This window comes from Carcharhinus amblyrhynchos, chromosome 23 (genome assembly GCF_965287045.1).
Source record: "Carcharhinus amblyrhynchos chromosome 23, sCarAmb.v2.hapA, whole genome shotgun sequence".
Lineage (NCBI taxonomy): Eukaryota > Metazoa > Chordata > Chondrichthyes > Carcharhiniformes > Carcharhinidae > Carcharhinus > Carcharhinus amblyrhynchos.
The window spans coordinates 44,919,175-44,937,979 of record NC_137346.1 but is presented as its reverse complement, the minus strand read 5'-3'; the positions used below and the strand labels follow the sequence as shown (position 1 = coordinate 44,937,979).

The 18,805-nt window shown below is 42.4% G+C and overlaps 1 protein-coding gene across 1 annotated transcript in view; it reads left to right on the top strand.

Moving 5' to 3' along the window:
• Positions 1-18,805, top strand: part of LOC145357615 (protein phosphatase PTC7 homolog) — an 82,789-nt gene that overhangs the window by 52,545 nt on the left and 11,439 nt on the right. The window contains exons 5-6 of the mRNA XM_080211101.1: positions 8,774-8,897; positions 17,996-18,125. Coding sequence (XP_080067227.1) covers positions 8,774-8,897; positions 17,996-18,125 — 254 coding nt within the window. The remainder of the gene's footprint in view (positions 1-8,773; positions 8,898-17,995; positions 18,126-18,805) is intronic.

The window sequence follows — 18,805 nt, the reverse complement described above, 5'->3', positions numbered from 1 at the left end:
AATCACAGGTTGAAGAGGTGTGAATTGTCTCAAGCCAGGGCAGTTAGTAGAATTTTGCCAGGCCAGGCCAAATGGTGGGGGTTACATGTAGTGTGACATGAACCCAAGATCCCAGGTCTTACTAATGTAACTCATGCAAATATAACTTCAAGAAAAATATCATGAAATGATATTGACTGTCTAGCTGATTTGTGTCCCTCATCATTTTATAGACATCTGTAAGAGATGTGTGTGTGTGTGTATATAGACCTCAGCCTCCTACGCTTCAGGGGAAAAAGTCCCAGTCTGTCCATCCTCCCCTTATAACTCAAGATATCAAGTCCCAGTAGCATCCTAGTAAATTTTTTCTACACTCTTTCTAGTTTAATATCCTTTCTATAATAGTGGCCAGAATTGCACACAACATTCCAAGTGTGGCCTTACCAATGTCTTGTACAACTTCAACAAGACGTTCCAACTCATGTGTTCAGTGTTCTGACCGATGAAACCAAGCATGCCAAATGCCTCCTTCACCACTCTATCCACTTGTGCTTCCACTTTCAAAGAGCTATGAACCTGTACTCCAGATCTCTTTGTTCTGTAACTCTCCCCAGTGCCCTACCAAACTGCATCTGCTATTCGTCAGCCCACTAATCCAATTCATCAAGATCCCGTTGCAGCGCTAGATAACCTTCTTCACTGTTTGCTGTGCCATCAATCTTGGTATCATCTGCAAACTTACTAACCGTGCTTCCTAAAGTCCCATCCAAATCATTAATATAAATGACAAGTAACAGTGGACCCAGCACCAATCCCTGAGGCACGCTGCTGGTCACAGGTCTCCAATTTGAAAACCAACCCTTTACACTCACCCTCTGTCTTCTGCCATCAAGCCAATTTTGTATCCAGTTGGCTACCTCACCCTGAATCCCATGAGATTTAACCTTATGCAACAACCCACCATGAGCTACTTATCAAAGGTCTTGCTGAAGTCCATGTAGACAACGTTGACTGCACTGCCTTCATCTGTCTTCTTGGTTATCCCTTCAAAACTCAGTCACATTCATGAGACATGATCTTACACTCACAAAGCCATGCTGATTGTCCCTAATCAGTGTATGCCTGTAGCTCCTGTCTCTCAGACTATCTTCTAATAACTGACCCACCACAGATGTGAGGCTCACTGGTCTGTAGATCCCAGGCTTTTCCATGCAGCAAACAAAGGCAGAACATTTGCCACCCTCCAATCATTAGGAACCTCACTTCCGGCTGTCCTCTGGTTGATAGAGGATCTGCAATTTCATCCCTAGCCTCCCACAATGTCCTAGGATACACTTTGTCAGGTCCCACGGATTTATCTACTTTGTTGCACTTTAAGACTTTCAGCTCCTCCTTCCCAATAATATGTACACTCCTCAAGATATCATGATTTCCACAGATTTCCAACCTCCATGCCATTCTCAACAGTGAATACTGATGAGAAATATTAATTTAGGATCCCCCTATCTCTTGTGGACCCATGCATAGATGAACTTGTCCATCCTTGAGGTCCTAGTCACTCCCTAGTTACCCTTTTACCCTTTATATATTTGTAGAAGCTGTTTGGATTCTCCTTTGCCTTATCTGCAATCTTGTGCAATCTTGTTTCTTCTTTGCCCTCCTGATTTCTCTCTTAACTCTACTCCGACACCCACTATACTCTTCAAGGGATCCCCTGGATCTCAGCTGCGATTGTCTGTCATATGTCTCCTCTTTGTGACCAAGCTCTCAAAATTCTGAGTCATCCAGAGTTTCCTCTTCCTACCAGCCTTGCCCTTCACTCTAAAAGGAATGTGCTCACTCTGAACCCTGGTTAACACACTTTTTTGAAAGCCTCCCACTTACCAGACATCTCTTTGCCTGCCAACAGTCTCCCCCAATTAACTTTTGAAAGTTCCTATCTGATACTGTCAAAATTGACCTTGCCCCAATTTAGAATTTTAACTTTTGGGCTAGACCTATCATTCTCCATAGCTATCTTAAAACTAATAGAATTATGGTCAATGGTCCCAAAGTGATCCCTCACTAACACTTCTATTAACTGCCCTTCCTTATTTCCCAAGAGGAGGTCAAGTTTTGCCCCTCTCTATTCGGGCCATCCACATACTGAATGAGAAATTCCTCCTGAATACACTCAACAAGTTTCTCTCCATCCAAGCTCCTAATGCTATGGCTGTTCCAGTTAGTGTTGGGAAAGCTACTACCATCCTATTTTTCTTGAAGTTATCTGTAATCTCCTTAAATATTTGCTCCTCCATTTCCCTTTGGAATTTTCCTGTCAAAATCATGTTGTGATCCTATTGCTATAAATCAGTGTATTACACACTGTAATCCGACCACGCAAAGTTTGCGTCAGTTCAGCGTTGAACTCTGCAGTTGGGTCGATTTAGCCTATTCCTTCATATCTGATTTATACCGTAACCCCACTTTACCTGCCTCAGCTCCACATCCATTGGTACCCTTACCTCATTAAAAATATGATTCAGTCTGGAAAATGTTAATTGACCCAGCATCCACAACCTTTAGAGGGAGAGAGTTCTAGGTTTCCACTGTTACATTGTGTGAGAAATTCCTCCCTGGTTTTCCTCCTAAATGGTCTGGTTCTAATTTTAAGGTTATGCTTTGGATTTCCCTGAAGAGAGAGAATAATTTCTCTGTATACCTCAACGCCATTGAATTCTTCAAATTTCAAGTACTTTTATTTTCATCACTTCTTGGTTTCTGAGCTCAAGTATGAAAGCTGGTGATGTAACCCTTGATATGATTCTGTTGAATCTGTACTGTGCCCCTTCCAAAGCTGAAATAACACTTTCCTAATGTTCAGTGTTCCAAACTAATGGGATCTGACCAAGACTCTGTACAATTAAAGTGTTATTTCTTCAAATTCCCTTGCTGAAAAAAAACTCAAAGTCTCTCAGCATTAGGAAATAACAATCTGATTTGACTTTTTTTTAAAAAAAACAATAAAGATTGGGAGCACTCAGCAGGGCAGCATTTGTGGAGAGGGAGAGAGGAAGAGTTAACATTTCAGGTAGTTGACCTTTCATCAGAGCTGATTTGTCTTCCTTGGATCCAAAATACCAGGTCTCATTCTGCCCAACATTGAACTCCCATCTGCCACAGGTTGGCTATTCTTACAACTTTTCATCAAATTTTATAAATCAGGCTTCCTTCCCCTTTTCTGTCTTGTTTTGTGTTTCTCCACTTGATTTAGTTGCTTCGCTCGGTTAATAACAGAGCCCCACACACACGGGGAAAGGACTACGTTTAGTCTCCAAGCAATGGGAATTTAGTTGATCGCAGGCAACCTACAGAAGGTAGGATTCACCAGACTACCTGCTCCTAATTTACAAGGCTATATGAAAATGTTAATGGCTCGCAGCTTTATTTTATTTAATGGTAAGTTCTGTTTGTAAAAGTTCCTTTAGGAACAGGAACTTCCAGCTTTTTACATGTTTGACCATGAGCCTTTAATATTTACATAGCATTTTACACGTCCTCAGCATGTTCCAAGGGGGCTGTACAATCAGTAAAGCATTTTTGAGGTCATTCTTGTCGGCAAATACGCCCGTCAACAAGTACATGGCAACATGTTCAGAGCGGTGAGATAACAGATGAGATATTTAGTGATGGTTGAGGTCTACATTTTGGTCCAGGACACTGGAAAATTCTCCCATTCCTTTACAAAGAGTATCATGGGATCCTTGATACCCAGCTCAGCAGGCAAATGGGGCTTTGTTTTAAAGTCTTACCCAAAAGAAAGCATCTCGATCAGTGGAGCACAGAAATGTCAGCCTAGGTTGTGTTCAGATCAGAATAGTGTTTGAACCTACAGCCTCCTGCTCTGTGACATCTTTAAATTGTTTTAAATCACTGATACCTGTTAGCCTGCCCCATCACCTCCAGAGAGACAGTGTTGACAGTTTGCGTGTACCGGCTCGACCTTTGTTTGGATTTATTTACAAGTGGAAATAGCACAGTGAGGCAAAAGTGCTGAACACTCTGTAAGAGTGGTGGGGGAGATGGGGTGGATTTTGTGCCTTTTACTTGTCTATTTAGTAACTTAAGCTACACAAGATGAGAGAACATCAAGTTGGGAAGTAATGTGGATACAACATTGTGTCTTGGTAATCTAGCAGCCTTTGAGGTCAGTGTTCTGTGATCAAGCAGGAATGCTGAGTGTAGGTGATGAGCAGTTAATCATGTTATCTGGATTCAGAGCACCTACTGTTGCTCTGACTGCCAACCCAATTTGCCACTAAAGCAAAATCTCTAGTTGTCAGATCTACCAGCATTACCTGGCTCTTAGATTGTCTCTTATCCTTTATTTTGAATCAGACTACTTAGTGCCCCCACATTTGCCACATTAAAATTAATATTTCTGAAATAAAAGCATTTCATTACAGTCTGTAGCGATGTACCACAGCCAACAAATGGGCAACTTCAAGAGGAGAAAGTTGAGAACAAAAAAGAAACTTGTCAACGGGGTGGGGGAATTGAAGGAGAGGCCAATGAGTAAAGATTGTGTGTAGAGCTCTGCTTTCCATGGGAGCGTTAACCAATATGAATGGGATAGCGATCACTGGCAATGCTGCAGTGTAAATGAGGCTTCCCTACAACTGTCAGAGAAGGTGCACATCATCAAAGTAGCTGCTTTCTATTAGTAAAACTAGAAGAACGCAGCTCCTACTTATCTGATCACATCACAGTTCCATCTTTTCTCTACATCGTTTCTTGAAAGTGGTGTTACATTTGCTAACTTAGAATCTGCAGGGACCCTTCCAGAATCTAGGATTTTAAAAATGACAGAATGGTATCTCAGAGAATCATGGAGTAAAGGGTGTGGTTAGAAAAGTGGAGTTAAAACCAAAGGTCAGCCATGATCATGTAGAACGATGGAGCAGATTGCACAGGGATATGGACAGGATAAGCAGTGAGGAACAAAGCAGCAGGTCAAAAATTTTTTTTTTCAAGAGCTTGAGATTTTCTTGAAGGCTATTTTTTTCTTTTCATACACTCCCTAACTCTCTACTCTCCTGAATTAATTGATCAGCTACCTAATTGCATTTCCTTCATTTACGCCTATACTTTCAAGGTATTTAATTGACTGCAAAACACTTAAGGTTATAAAAGCACTGTAAAAATGTGAGTCTTTCATTACTATTTGGGCTCTTCATCTGAACATAGTGGCCACATGTTTATCTGTAACACAGTCATTGCTTCTCAGGTAATTCACAGCATGTGAAACACTCTTGAGATGTGTGGATCTCCCATTGTGGCAAACGCAACTACTCATGCCAACATACCAAACTGGCACCAGTATGAAAAACAAATGACTGCATATTTCCAGTGGGATATAAAAATAACTATATATTGATAGTATGCTATCTGCCATAGCCAGATGGCAGTCTGTCCTCAGTACTATCCAGGACATGGCATGGAGTCTCTGGAACACACGCTGGAGGTATGAGAAACATAGTCCTCTGCCTATTAGCCCTGCAGTTATTACTACGTTTAGATAATGAATAGTCACCTGGGGTTTAGGACCTTTGCGCACTGCTGTCTAAGCAGCAATAGAAAAATACCCCCAAAACAAGCTTTCAGTGAAGTTAATGGCTTTTAGTATTTCATTTCTGAAATATTAACTGCTGAATGCTTGATATGAATGTTAAAGGAGTGCCATATTGTTAAAGCAGATATCCTGAGATGGTATGTCTCATAGGAAAGTGTATCTCTAGGGAATTAGGCTTACAGTTGGTAAAGGATGGATGAGTGGTGCACTCTGACATGAATTTTCACATTCCAGCACTTAATGCCGTTACTAGGCCTTCTGGCTAATATAAAGCACACTTTGTTCTTTGGTTTGATGTCCAGCTCAGCTGTTTTTTGTCATTCTTTAGCATGTATTTGACTCTTGGAATAAGCACAAAGCAAAGAAAGTTTGTGAAAACTTTGTACAAAAAGTTAATCTGGGAGCAGCGCTATTGTATATTTTCACTAAGCCTTGCTCCATGTAGACAATGTCCTAGCCTCAAAACATTGTACATGGGGGTCAAGGCCCAAGTGCAGTTTGAAGCTGAAGCAAGGGTAGAGGACAGAGGACCAAAATGGACAGACTTCATTCAGTCCCCATTAAAATTATACACACTATCATCATTCTCATGTAATACTTTGACCTGATATTATTTGAAGTTAATCGCAGTTTATGGTAATGTGAGAATCAGGAAATTGAGCTGATCAGAGCAGTTGTCCGATAGTACATCCCAGGACATTGTGGGAGGCTAGGGAGGAAATTGCGGGTCCCCTAGATGAGATATTTGAATTATCGATAGTCACGGGTGAGGTGCCTGAAGATTGGAGAGTGGCAAATATCGTGCCTTAGTTTAAAAAGGGCTGCAGGGAAAAGCCTGGGAACTACAGGCCAGTGAGACTCACATCTGTGGTGGGTAAATTGTTGGAAGGTATTTTGAGAGACAGGATCTACAGGCAGTTAGAGATGCAAACACTGATTAGGGACAGTCAGCATGGCTTTGTGAATGGAAAATCATGTCTCACAAATTTGATTGAGTTTTTTGAAGGGGTAACCAAGAAGGTAGATGAGGGCAGTGCAGTTGATGTTTTCTATGTGGACTTTAGCAAGGCCTTTGACAAGATACCGCATGGTAGACTGTTGCATAAGATTAAATCTTAAAGGATCCAGGGTGAGGTATCTAAATGGATACAAAATTGGCTTCTTGACAGAAGCCAGAAGGTGGTGAGGTCAGTGCAACATCGAGGGCCGAAGGGCCTGTACCGCACTGTTACGTTCTATGTTATTTGTCATTTATATTAATGATTTGGATGAGAATACAGGAGGCATGGTTAGTAAGTTTGCAGATGACACCAAGATTGGTGGCATAGTGGACAGTGAAGAAAGTTATCTCCGATTGTAATGGGATCTTGATCAATTGGACCAGTGGACTGACGGATGGCAGACGGAGTTTAATATAGACAAATGTGAGGTGATGCATTTTGGTAGATTGAACCAGGACAGGACTTACTCAGTTAATGGTTCGGGGTTTGGGAAGAGCTACAGAACAAAGAGATCTCGGGGTACAGGTTCATAGCTCCTTGAAAGTGGAGTCACAGGTGGACAGAATGGTGAAGAAGGCATTCGGCATGCTTGGTTTCATCGATCAGAATATTGAACCCTGGATAATGGATGCAGGGATTCCTCAGGTAGTGAGGAATTATCCATCTCTGATATTCCATGGCCTTATTATCGCTAAATCTACCACCATTAACATCTTGGGAATTACCACTGTCCGGAAAATTAACTACACCACTCATAAATTCTTTGCACACAAGAACAGTTCAGAGGCTGGGAATTCTGAAAACATAAATCCTGACTCCCCAAAGCCTGTCCACCATCTACAAGGACTTGTTGTAAATGTGATGGAATACTCTCATCTGCATGGATTAGTGCAGCTTCGAAAGCACTCGAGAAACGCGACAATCATCTAGGACAAAGGAGCCTGCTTGATTGACTCCCTATCCACGACCTATTCACAGTGACAGCAGAGTGTACTACCTACAAAATGCACTGCAGCGCCTCGTCAACACTTCTTCGATGGCCCGTTCCAAACTCAAAGTGTATCACCTAGAAGAGTGAGGGCAACAGACACATGGGAGCATCACCATCAGCTAGTTCCACTCCTATCCTTACTTGTAGCTATATCCCCATTCCTTTGCTGCCAAAGGTTTGGAACTCCTTTCCTAAGTACAGGATTGTGGGTATACAAACACCCCACAGACCGCAACAGTTCAAAAAAGTGGCTCACCACCGCCTCGAGAAATGGGAAATAAATGATGGCCCAGCCAGCAACACATTCAACCCATGGACAAATAACAAAAGTCAGATGTTACTTGGTTCTATTAGTTATCCTGTATGGACCTAATGAAAGTTGCTTTTGTAATTGACAAACTTTAATTGCAGTCTTCCAAGTGTCACAGACTGTCACATCTCATTAGACCAGCAACCAAACAGTGCCATTTTTTCTCCAGTCTTGGTGCCTGTCACTGGACTAACTGCCTAGTAAAAGTGCAGTTTTGAAGGTTGGATCCTGCCTGCACTCTGTGCAGTGACATAACAGGTGCAATGCCAAAACTGAATTGCTTTTCACATGTGCACACCAGTGACACTTACATCTCGAGAACAAATATAACAAAAAATCCATTTGCTTCCATAATTTTTTAATACTCTTGCCTAACAAGTTAACTTCTGGTTTCATGGATTTGTTTTGGAGGTGATGAGGAGACATTTCCAAGTTTCCACTGCCCTTTGTCTGAAAACACTCAAATTTTATTGCACTGCTCCCTTGTTCTGGACTCTCATCAGAGGAGAGAGTTTCTCCCTATCAAATCTTTTAATAATCTTAAACCTCAATTATCTTACCCCTTAATCATCTAAACTCAAAGAATAAAATTCAGTCCTCTTCATTTAACTCTCTTTTTTTTAGCCTCATCATTCTGGCAATTCTGTGATATGCTTCATTGATTGTGTCCTCTTAAAGGTGCATGTCAGAACTTAATATGGTGTGGACTCTGAATTTATATAACTTTCGCATTGCTTACACCCCTTTGTATTCTGTTCTTTTTGAAATCATGGCTAGCTTGCCATATCATTTTTGTACCTATCCAACTAGCTTTTAGTGATTTATGTACTTGAACCTCTAAATCTCTTTGCTCATCTACAGTTTCTTTTTATATTCTACAGCCCTGAAGCAGCAGAAGGTTCCACATTCGATGTAGAAGTGGGTGATATCATTCTTACGGCAACAGATGGGCTCTTTGATAACATGCCAGACTACATGATCTTGCAGCAATTGGGACAACTGAAGGTATGGAGTTTGTAGCCAAGTTGAGTCACCGGCTCTCCATTTAGTTTATGCTAACTTGTCCATTCTGCCTTTGTGGGTGCCCTGAACCTCCCATTGTACCTCAAACTAATAGTTGTATTAAGACTGGAGTTCTCTTAAATTTTGCGCTGATTTGGTTGGTGGGTTTGGAGTGATTGGAGGTAGATGAGTGGGATTATGGTTTTTGTAGCCTGTGCAGCAACATTCTTACCATTAAACCCCGAGTTTGAAAGCTCGCACCTTGTTCATAGAATCATAGAATCCTACAGTGCAGAAAGAGGCCCTTCGGTCCATCGAATCTGCACCGAACACAATCCCACCCAGGGCCTACCCCCATATCCCTACATATTATACCCACTAATCCCTCTAACCTCCGCTACCCTGGACACTAAGGGGCAATTTCTTAGCACGGCCAATCAACCTAACCCGCACATCTTTGGACTGTGGGAGGAAACTGGAGCACCCGGAGGGAACCCATGCAGACACGAGGAGAATGTGCAAACTCCACACAGACAGTGACCCGAGCCAGGAATTGAACCCAGATCCCTGGAGCTGTGAAGCAGCAGTGCTAACCCACTGTGCTACCGTGCCGCCCACAATTGTTAGAGAACTGTAAAGGAGTGGGAGGTGCAAAGTAGCCTGGGTGCCTTTCTTGACACAAAAACAGAAAAATGCCTTAAAATCTCAGCAGGTCTGACAGCATCTGTGGAGAGAGAGAGCAGAGCCAACGTTTCGAGTCTAGATGACCCTTCGTCAGAGCTGAGAGGGCCTTCCTTGAGCCTGGTATATTTTTCTACAAGTTGTGCGAGGAAACATTTCCATCTATTCTCTGAAGTGGAATTGTTTGTGATTTTCTCATGGCTGTCGTTTTCTCCCAGTTGAATGAAACTGCCCTTTCTAGAAATCAAATCAGTTTTATTTATCCAAGAACAAACTTAATGACTGCAATGAAGTGAACACGTTGTTGAACTTTAAACTTGTTGTTGACTTTTCATTAAACCCTGGGGTTTTTTTTTCAAATATTTTCATGACTGGAACTTTCTACTTGAGTATTGTGTGAGCAATAAGTAATCGAAAATGCTTAAGCTTCCTGCTCACCCGTCTCAAAAATCCCTGATGTTTGGTGTCAGTACAAAATGATTGTCTTGGATTCACACGCTTGAGATAGGTTTGTAAAATTAGAGACTGATTTTATTCCACAATCATGATGTCTGTGCCATTTTGACTGTTTTTTGAAAGTGATTACAGGACCCTTTTGCAGGGAATTTCTGAATGTGGTTCATATCTCGAGTTAACATAAAACCCCGAACCTGATTCCTGTGCAGACTTTAATCTGAAAGGAGAATATTTGGCTTCTACATGATGTTCATGATGTGGTACACCACAAATGTTGGTGGCGTGTCATGGTTTGACAGTGTCTTCTGACTTGATTTACTTACAAAACGTACTCAAACAATGTTGTGTTTATGTGTGTACTTGACTGCGTTTTATTCTGTTGTGTCTTAATGCTTGTACAGCAAAGATTAAAGAATGAAAAGGTTGCCGCTAGTGGAGCTTCATTAGATAGGTGTTGCTTACTAACAGTCCCGGATAGAAGAGAAGGAAAATCTCTCATCTCCCTCTGATGATGACACCATGTAATCATGTGACACTCTAGAGGTTTACAATACATAGCAATTATCCTTTCAGATTGTGAGATACTCAGAAACTGTCTACGGGGAGGAAACTCATTCCAGGAGGAGATCGCAGCCTGATCTTGGCCTTTTGAGTTGCAGCGTGAGCTTATTTCCTGCAGTTTTATTCTGCCATTTTTTCAGTGAAGAGGAAAAGCTAGCTGATTGTCTCCCTTGGTTTTTATGATATTAACACAGCTGCATCTGAAGTAGGCAGGTTTGTCAAGAGATTCTCCATCGTGGTGGATTGCTGATTGAGGCAAGCACTCATTCCATATTACATACAACACGTTGGAAAGGATGGACTACAAGTCGCTTGTTAAGAGTCACTTTCTCCTGCAAAGGGAACTGCATTAATAAGAGTCTCGTGTAATGTAGCTGTTATTGCCAAACAGCTGCCAGTGTACCCCACCTCTGACTGTAACATATTTTGCACTCTATCCTTTCCTTCTCTATGAACAGTATGCCTTGTCTGTATAGGGCACAAGAAACAATACTTTTCACTATATACTAAAACATGTGACAAATCAAATCAAAACTTTCTGAAAAACCCTCCTGCCCCTGGAATGAGGGAACATCCCTCCTGCACCCAGGCTTCCAGAGTAACATCTGTGAACCTTGCTGCCTGTGCTGTTCTGGTTTCTATTTCATTACTCTCTTGAATTCCCCAAAATAACCTTTTCCTCATCTTATTGCTCAATGTTTACTATGTCAAATATATTATAGTGAAGATTTAAAACACGTTCAATGCAGAGGAATATAACTATTTCACTACATTACATTCATTGGAAAATGTAAAGTGTTGATAGGATCAATACATTGACTTTGGATTCAGTGTTATGCACGCTGTGGCATATTTTAATCCATTTTGCAGATAATTGTGACATTGGGTGAAGATCGGGGAGCAGGACCATTTCATTTCTGTCGCAACAAATTCCAGCCAGTCGATATTGATATACGTTGTCATGCTTACCCCAGTCCAACGCCGGCATCTCCACACCAAGCAAATGGCACCCAGCCAAGTAAATTGGTGTGATGTTATATAATGACCCAGAAAGGCCTGACATTCACACTGATGAGTGAAATATGAGTGAGTTTGTATACTGCTGATGACAGATGCATTCGTTTTATAAAAGTTCACGGTTATGTAACATTGCTCCCAGCGCTCAGAACATGTTGGCCTTCTGCTGAAGTACAGCATGAATTGACCAGAATGATATCACACCTTAAATTGAGGACTGATTTCATAAACTAAGCTTGTAGGCAGACCTCTGCAAACAGCAATGATCTGCTGGGAGACCAGTGCACTTGGATCGGTGTGTAGGAAGGATCCTCTGGGGTTTGCGCCCTGTTGCAACACCAGCGAGTTGACACGGGAGAGACCCCATTCACCCGCTCCAGGTGTGGGTAAGGATCGACTGGTTCTATCCACTCTCTCCCATGGTTCAGAGGCCCTAGACAGGGAACATAGATGTTTTTAAAGTTTGAGATTGTGGAGTAATCAAACCAGGATATATAAAATGACCGAACAGTTCAATAGGGTGCAATAGAAAGGGATAATGCGGAATAAACTCAGCAGGTTTGGCAGCATCTGTGGAGAGAGAAACCAAAGTTAACATTCTGAGTCCGTGTATTATATTAGTTCAATCTGGTGGATGAAAAGAACCCAGATCAAGAGAGACAGTTTTAAAAATAGAGATAGGTCTCAAAAACATAACATCAGAAATAACCTGTTTTGTAAAAGCTGTTTTGCCATTTGCTTGGGTCATGGCTGATTTTCTGTCTTGACTCTTGATGTGGAGATGCCGGCGTTGGACTGGGGTAAACACAGTAAGAAGTCTCTCAACACCAGGTTAAAGTCCAACAGGTTTATTTGATAGTAAACGCCACAAGCTTTCAGAGTGCTGTTCCTTCGTCAGGTGAGTGGAGGGAACAGAACTCGCCACTCACCTGACGAAGGAACAGCGTTCCAAAAGCTTGTGGCGTTTACTATCAAATAAACCTGTTGGACTTTAACCTGGCGTTGTGAGACTTCTTACTGTGTTGACTCTTGATGCCAGGAAGTATTAACTCTCATCAGATACACAGGAAATCTGGAATTCTGATCTCCAATGGCTGCGTGTGGATGCTGAGAGTTTGTTAACATTTTCAAGACTAAGATGATTTGATTTTTATTGTGAAAGGGTATCAAGGGACACAGAACAAGGGTCGATAAGTGGAGTTTGGATACAAATCAGCCAGGATCTAATAGAATAGCAGATTGGGGTTAAGAGCCTGAATGCTTTCTATTCCTTTCAAATGGGAACCAAAGCATCTGGCATCTATTTGCTGCTGCTTGTCACCACCAGGAGATCTGCTGTCATGACGTGTCATGCTCATCTGTCTTGCATCATCGTCTCTCATCCACTGTAGTTCCTTTCTAACCTGTCTGTCATCCAACCACTTCTAGGTTGGTCCCTCTTTCCCTTTGCCCTCTAGCAGAAATTTCTGGACTTTTTCCCCTCTGATCCAATGGCCGAAATACTGACATTGACTTTTCTGTCTGTCACTTTTTTGCTGATGCAAGTTCAAGCACCTGTCCTTTTGTTTTATGGACCTTGTGTGGAATTCTAGTTTAAATAGTTTAAATTTAGTTAATATGATTCATGTGGTGGGCCATAAATGACCTGAGAACCTAAGCTATTTATCATTTTTCAGCCCTCGGCATCCAGAAAGGGTAAGTTGGTTTTGAAACAGTTTCTGGAATATGGCTGTAAGCAGGTTTTTATTCCCAGTCAGTAGAAAGGAGAGAGAAATGTTTGCTTGTGATCTTGACATATCACACATTCCATGACTGAAGTTACCTGCTCCCATTTACTTGGACTATTTAGTAATTTTCTTTGCTCCATCATTGTATTAGTCTCCAATTTCTATAAACAACTGGTGTCTGACGTGATGTAAATTGGGAAGACTAATGTGCACACTCAGTCTTTGCCCATTCCATTGTACAATTATTGCTTCATCCAAGTGAAGAGTAAAATACCAGGAAATAATCGATATTTTTTCATTCATTCAGAGGATGTGGGTGTCGCTGACTAGGTTTATGGCCCATCCCTAACTGCCCTTGATAAGGTGATGGTTAGCTGTCGTCTTGAACTGTTGCAATCCGAGGTGTAGGTACACCCTCAGTGCTGTTAGGGAGGGGGTTCCAGGATTTTGACTCATCAGACGTTCCTTCGCTGTCGCTATATATTTCAAAGTCAAGATGGTGAGTGACCTGGAGGGAAGCCTCCAGTCGGTGGTGCTCCCCAGGTATCTGCTGCCTTTTCCTTATAGGCAGTAGAGGTTGTGGGTTTGGAAGATGCTATCAGAAGAGCCTTGGTGAGTTGCTGCAGTGCATCTTGTAGATGGACACACTATGCATTGGTGATGGAAGGATTTCAATGTTTGTGGAAGGGGTTCGCCATCAAGAGGGGCTGCCTTGTCCTGGATGGTGTTGAGCTTGTTGTGTTGTTGGAGCTACACACATCTAGGCAAGTGGAGAACATTCCATCACACCCCTGACTTGTGTCTTGTTGATGTTGAATATCCGATATTCATAGAAAAGGGCCAAAGTACAATAGTTTTGACCCTTCATAACTATGACTTCTATATCAATCAGCCTTTTCCCTCAGAATTAGAAAGGTAGATGAATGAGTTGTCGACCTTGTATAACTGTATTCTTGAGGGAGCAGATGTGTATGTGCCTAAGGAATTCCTGAAATTTTCATTTGAGAGCTTCTATGTCAGATGTCCCATGGCTGATTTCTCTTATTCTGGCTTCCTGTTTCCTGAGTCTGCTCCTGTGTCCTATCTATCTGATCGTGTCTCATAATGTGGAAACATTTTCATTACTAAAAGCACAATTGATAGAGCTTCCTTGTTGCTTCATGATCCAGCTCACTATATTTGAAAATTAAATAGAACTGAGATTAAGAAGTACCCCTCTGAAGTTCGGAATGTATAGAACATAGAATATTACTGCGCAGTACAGGCCCTTCAGCCCACGATGGTGTGCCAACCTGTGAAACCAATCAAAGCCCATCTAACCTACACTATTCCAATATCATCCATAAGTTTATCCAGTGAACCATTTAAATGCCCTTAATATTGGCAAGTCCACTACTGTTACAGGCAGGGCATTCCACGCCTTTACTACTGAGTAAAGAACCTACTTTTGACACCTGTCCTATATCTATCACCCCTCAATTTAAAGCTATGTCCCCTCGTGTTAGCCATCACCATCCAAGGAAAAAAGGCTCTCACTGTCCACCCTATCTAATCCTCTGATTATCTTGTATGCCTCAATTAAATCACCCCTTAACCTTCCTCTCTCTAATAAAAACAGCCTCAAGTCCCTCATAAGACCTTCCCACCATACCAGGCAACATCCTGGTAAATCTCCTCTGCACCCTTTCCATTGCTTCCACATCCTTCCTATAATGTGGCGACCAGAACTGTACGCAATACTCCCAAGTACAGCCACACCAGAGTTTTGTACAGCTGCAACATGACCTCGTGGCTCCGAAACTCAATCCCTCCTCCAATAAAAGCTAACACACCATACACCTTCTTAACAACCCTGTCAACCTGGGTGCCAACTTTCAGGGATCTATGTACTTGGATACCGAGATCTCTCTGCTCATCTACACTACCAAGTATTTTACCATTATCCCTGTATTCCTGTTACTCCTTCCAAAGTGAATCACCTCACACTTTTCCACATTAAACTCCATTTGCCACCTCTCAGCCCAGCTCTGCAGCTTATCTATGTCCCTCTGTAACCTGCAATATCCTTCCGCACTATCTACAACTCCACCGACTTTAGTGTCATCTGCACATTTACTAACCCATCCTTCTACACCCTCATCCAGGTCATTTATAAAAATGACAAACAGAAGTGGCCCCAAAACAGATCGTTGCGGTACACCACTAGTAACTGAACTCCACGATGAACATTTCCCATCAACCACCACCCTCTGTCTTCCTACAGCTATCCAATTTCTGATCCAAACTGCTATATAACCCTCAATCCCATGCCTCCTTATTTTCTGCAATAGCCTACTGTGGGGAACCTTATCAAACGCTTTATAGAAATCCATATACACCACATAGAACATGTTCTTATGTTCTTACATCAACTGCTTTACCCTCATCCACCTCTTTGGTCACCTTCTCAAAGAACTCAATAAGGTTTGTGAGACATGACCTAAGAACATAAGAAATAGGAGCAGGAGTAGGCCATCTAGCCCTTCGAGCCTGCCCCGCCATTCAATAAGATCATGGCTGATCTGTCGTGGCTCAGTTCCACATTCCCGCCCTCTCCCCATAACCCTTAATCCCCTCTCTTATCAAAAACCCATCAACCTACCCTTCACAAAACTGTGTTGACTACCCCTAATCAAATTATTCCTTTCTGGATGATTATAAGTCCTATCTCTTATAATCCTTTCCAAGACTTTGCCCACAACAGAAGTAAGGCTCACTGGTCTATAATTACCAGGGCTGTCTCTACTGCCCTTCTTGAACAAGGGGACAACATTTGCTATCCTCCAGTCTTCTGGCACTATTCCTGTAGACAATGACGACATAAAGATCAAAGCCAAAGGCTCTGCAATCTCCTCCCTAGTTTCCCAGAGAATCCTAGGATAAATCCCATCTGGCTCAGGGGACTTATCTAATTTCACACTTTCCAGAATTGCTAACACCACCTCCTTATGAATCTCAATCCTGTCCAGTCTAATAGCCTGTATCTCAGTATCCTCCTCGACAGCATTGTCTTTCTCCCGTGTGAATATTGACGAAAATATTCATTTAGTGCTTCTCCTATCTCTTCAGACTCCATGCACAACTTCCCCACTACTGTCCTTGACTGGCCCCAATCTTACCCTAGTCATCCTTTTACTCCTGACATACCTATAGAAAGCTTTAGGGTTTTCCTTATCCTACTTGCCAAAAACTTCTCATGTCCCCTCCTGGCTCTCCTTAGCTCTCTCTTTAGATCCTTTCTGGCTAACTTGTAACTCTCAAGTGCTGTAACTGAGCCTTCACATCTCATCTTGACATAAATCTCCTTTTTCCTCTTCACAAGCCATTCAACTTCTTCAGTAAACCATGGTTCCCTCACTCGACCACTTCCTCCCTGCCTGACAGGTACATACTTATCAAGGACACGCAGTAACTGATGCTTGAATAAACTCCACATTTCAATTGTGCCCATCCCCTGCAGTTTCCTTCCACATCCTATGCAACCTAAATCTTGCCTTTTTAACAATAAGATGCCCAGCTCATGGAGGCAAGCAACATTGCCTCACCCCAAACCCAGCTCACAAACAAGAACAGTGTTGGAATACCACAGCATCATAATTTATTTTCCCCCAGCTATATGTCTTGCCCTGCAGTATAAACCTGTCCCTTTCCATTGCTAAAGTAAACATGACCAAATTGTGGTCACTATCACCAAAGTGTTCACCTACCTCCAAATCTAACACGTGGCCTGGTTCATTACCCAGTACCAAATCCAATGTGGCCTTGCCTCTTGTTGGCCAATCTACATACTGTGTCAGGAAACCCTCCTGCACACATTGGACAAAAACTGACCCATCTAAAGTACTCAAACTAAAGCATTTCCAATATTTGTAAAGTTAATGTCCCTCATAACAACTACCCTGTTACTTTCCCTCCCATCCAGAATCATTTTTGCAATCCTTTCCTCTACGTCTCTGGAACTTTTCAGAGACCTATAGAAAACTCCCAGCAGTGTGACCTCCTTTCCTGTTTCTAACCTCGGCCTATGCTACCTCAGTAGACAAGTTCTCATCAAACGTCCTTTCTGCCACCATAATACTGTCCCTGACTAACAATGCCACACCTCCCCCTCTTTTACCACCTTCCCTGATCTTACTGAAACATCTAAACCCTGGAATCTGCCACAACCATTCCTGTTCCTGCTCTATCCATGTCTCTGAAATGGCCACAACATCGAAGTCCCAGGTACCAATCCCACGCTGCAAGTTCACCCACCTTATTCCGGATGGCCCTGGAATACCGCACCTGGTGTTCTCGGGCTGCAATCCAACATGTGGTATTCCGACACTGTTCCTGCTTGTGAGCTGGGTTTGGGGTCAGATGAGGCCTCCATGAACTGGGCATCTAATTGTTAAAAAATCTTATAACTCTAGGTAAAGGAGGCATGTTATTCCATTCAACCATCAGTTTCCTGATGTGGCAGAGAGATGGCCAGGCTGCCGGTTATTCCCAGAAAATACACCATTTTTGAATAAAAATCTAGAGTTTAGTACTTACAATAGGGAGGGGAAGTTAACAAGAAATGTATGCATAGTTTTATTAATGCTGGAACTGAACATTACACTAACTTTTTTTTTACAGGACTCAAGTTATCAGAGTATGAAGGCGACAGTGAAAAGTATAGCTGAACAGGCCCAACAGTTAGCGTATGATCCAAACTACATGTCTCCCTTCGCACAGCATGCCTGTGAAAACGGACTCAATGTCCAAGGTAAGCTATTGCTTTCTCCCTTGCTCATTTTCCAGTACACAATGAATTGCCCAGGGTTTCCCGTCCTGAAGCGATGAAAGGTTACAAGTGAAGAATTATCTGCTTCACAGCTGTGTCCTTCAGCTGCTCTCCTGCTACATAAACCAGAGTCCCAAACCAAGCTATAGAGTTGGAACTGCTAATATTTTCGTATAATTCTGTTGACTCCCGTGCTCAGTGCGGACAGCTGGGATTTCATGGTTCATTTCTGTTCCTCAGTAGAGGTTTTAGTCTCATCTCTGCAAGCAGGGGAGGACAGCAACATTGAGGGGAACTGGGAACAGATTGTGTACCTGATTACTTATCCAGAGATTGATCTGCAATCCAGTACTATACCAAGAATATTCAGGCCTGACCTCCCATAGAATCCCTGCATTGCAAAAGGAGGCCATACGGCTCATCAAGTCTGAACTGACTCTCCAAAAGAGCATCTTACCCAAACCCACCCAGCTGCCCTCTGCCCATAACCCCATGCATTCACCATGATCAATCCACCCAACCTGCACATCTTTGGACTATGGGAGGAAACCGGAACACTCGGAGGAAATCCACGTAGACGTGGGGAGAACGTGCAAACTCCACACAGTCAGTCACCCAAGGCTGGAATTGAACCCGGGTACCTGGCGCCAAGAGACAGCAGT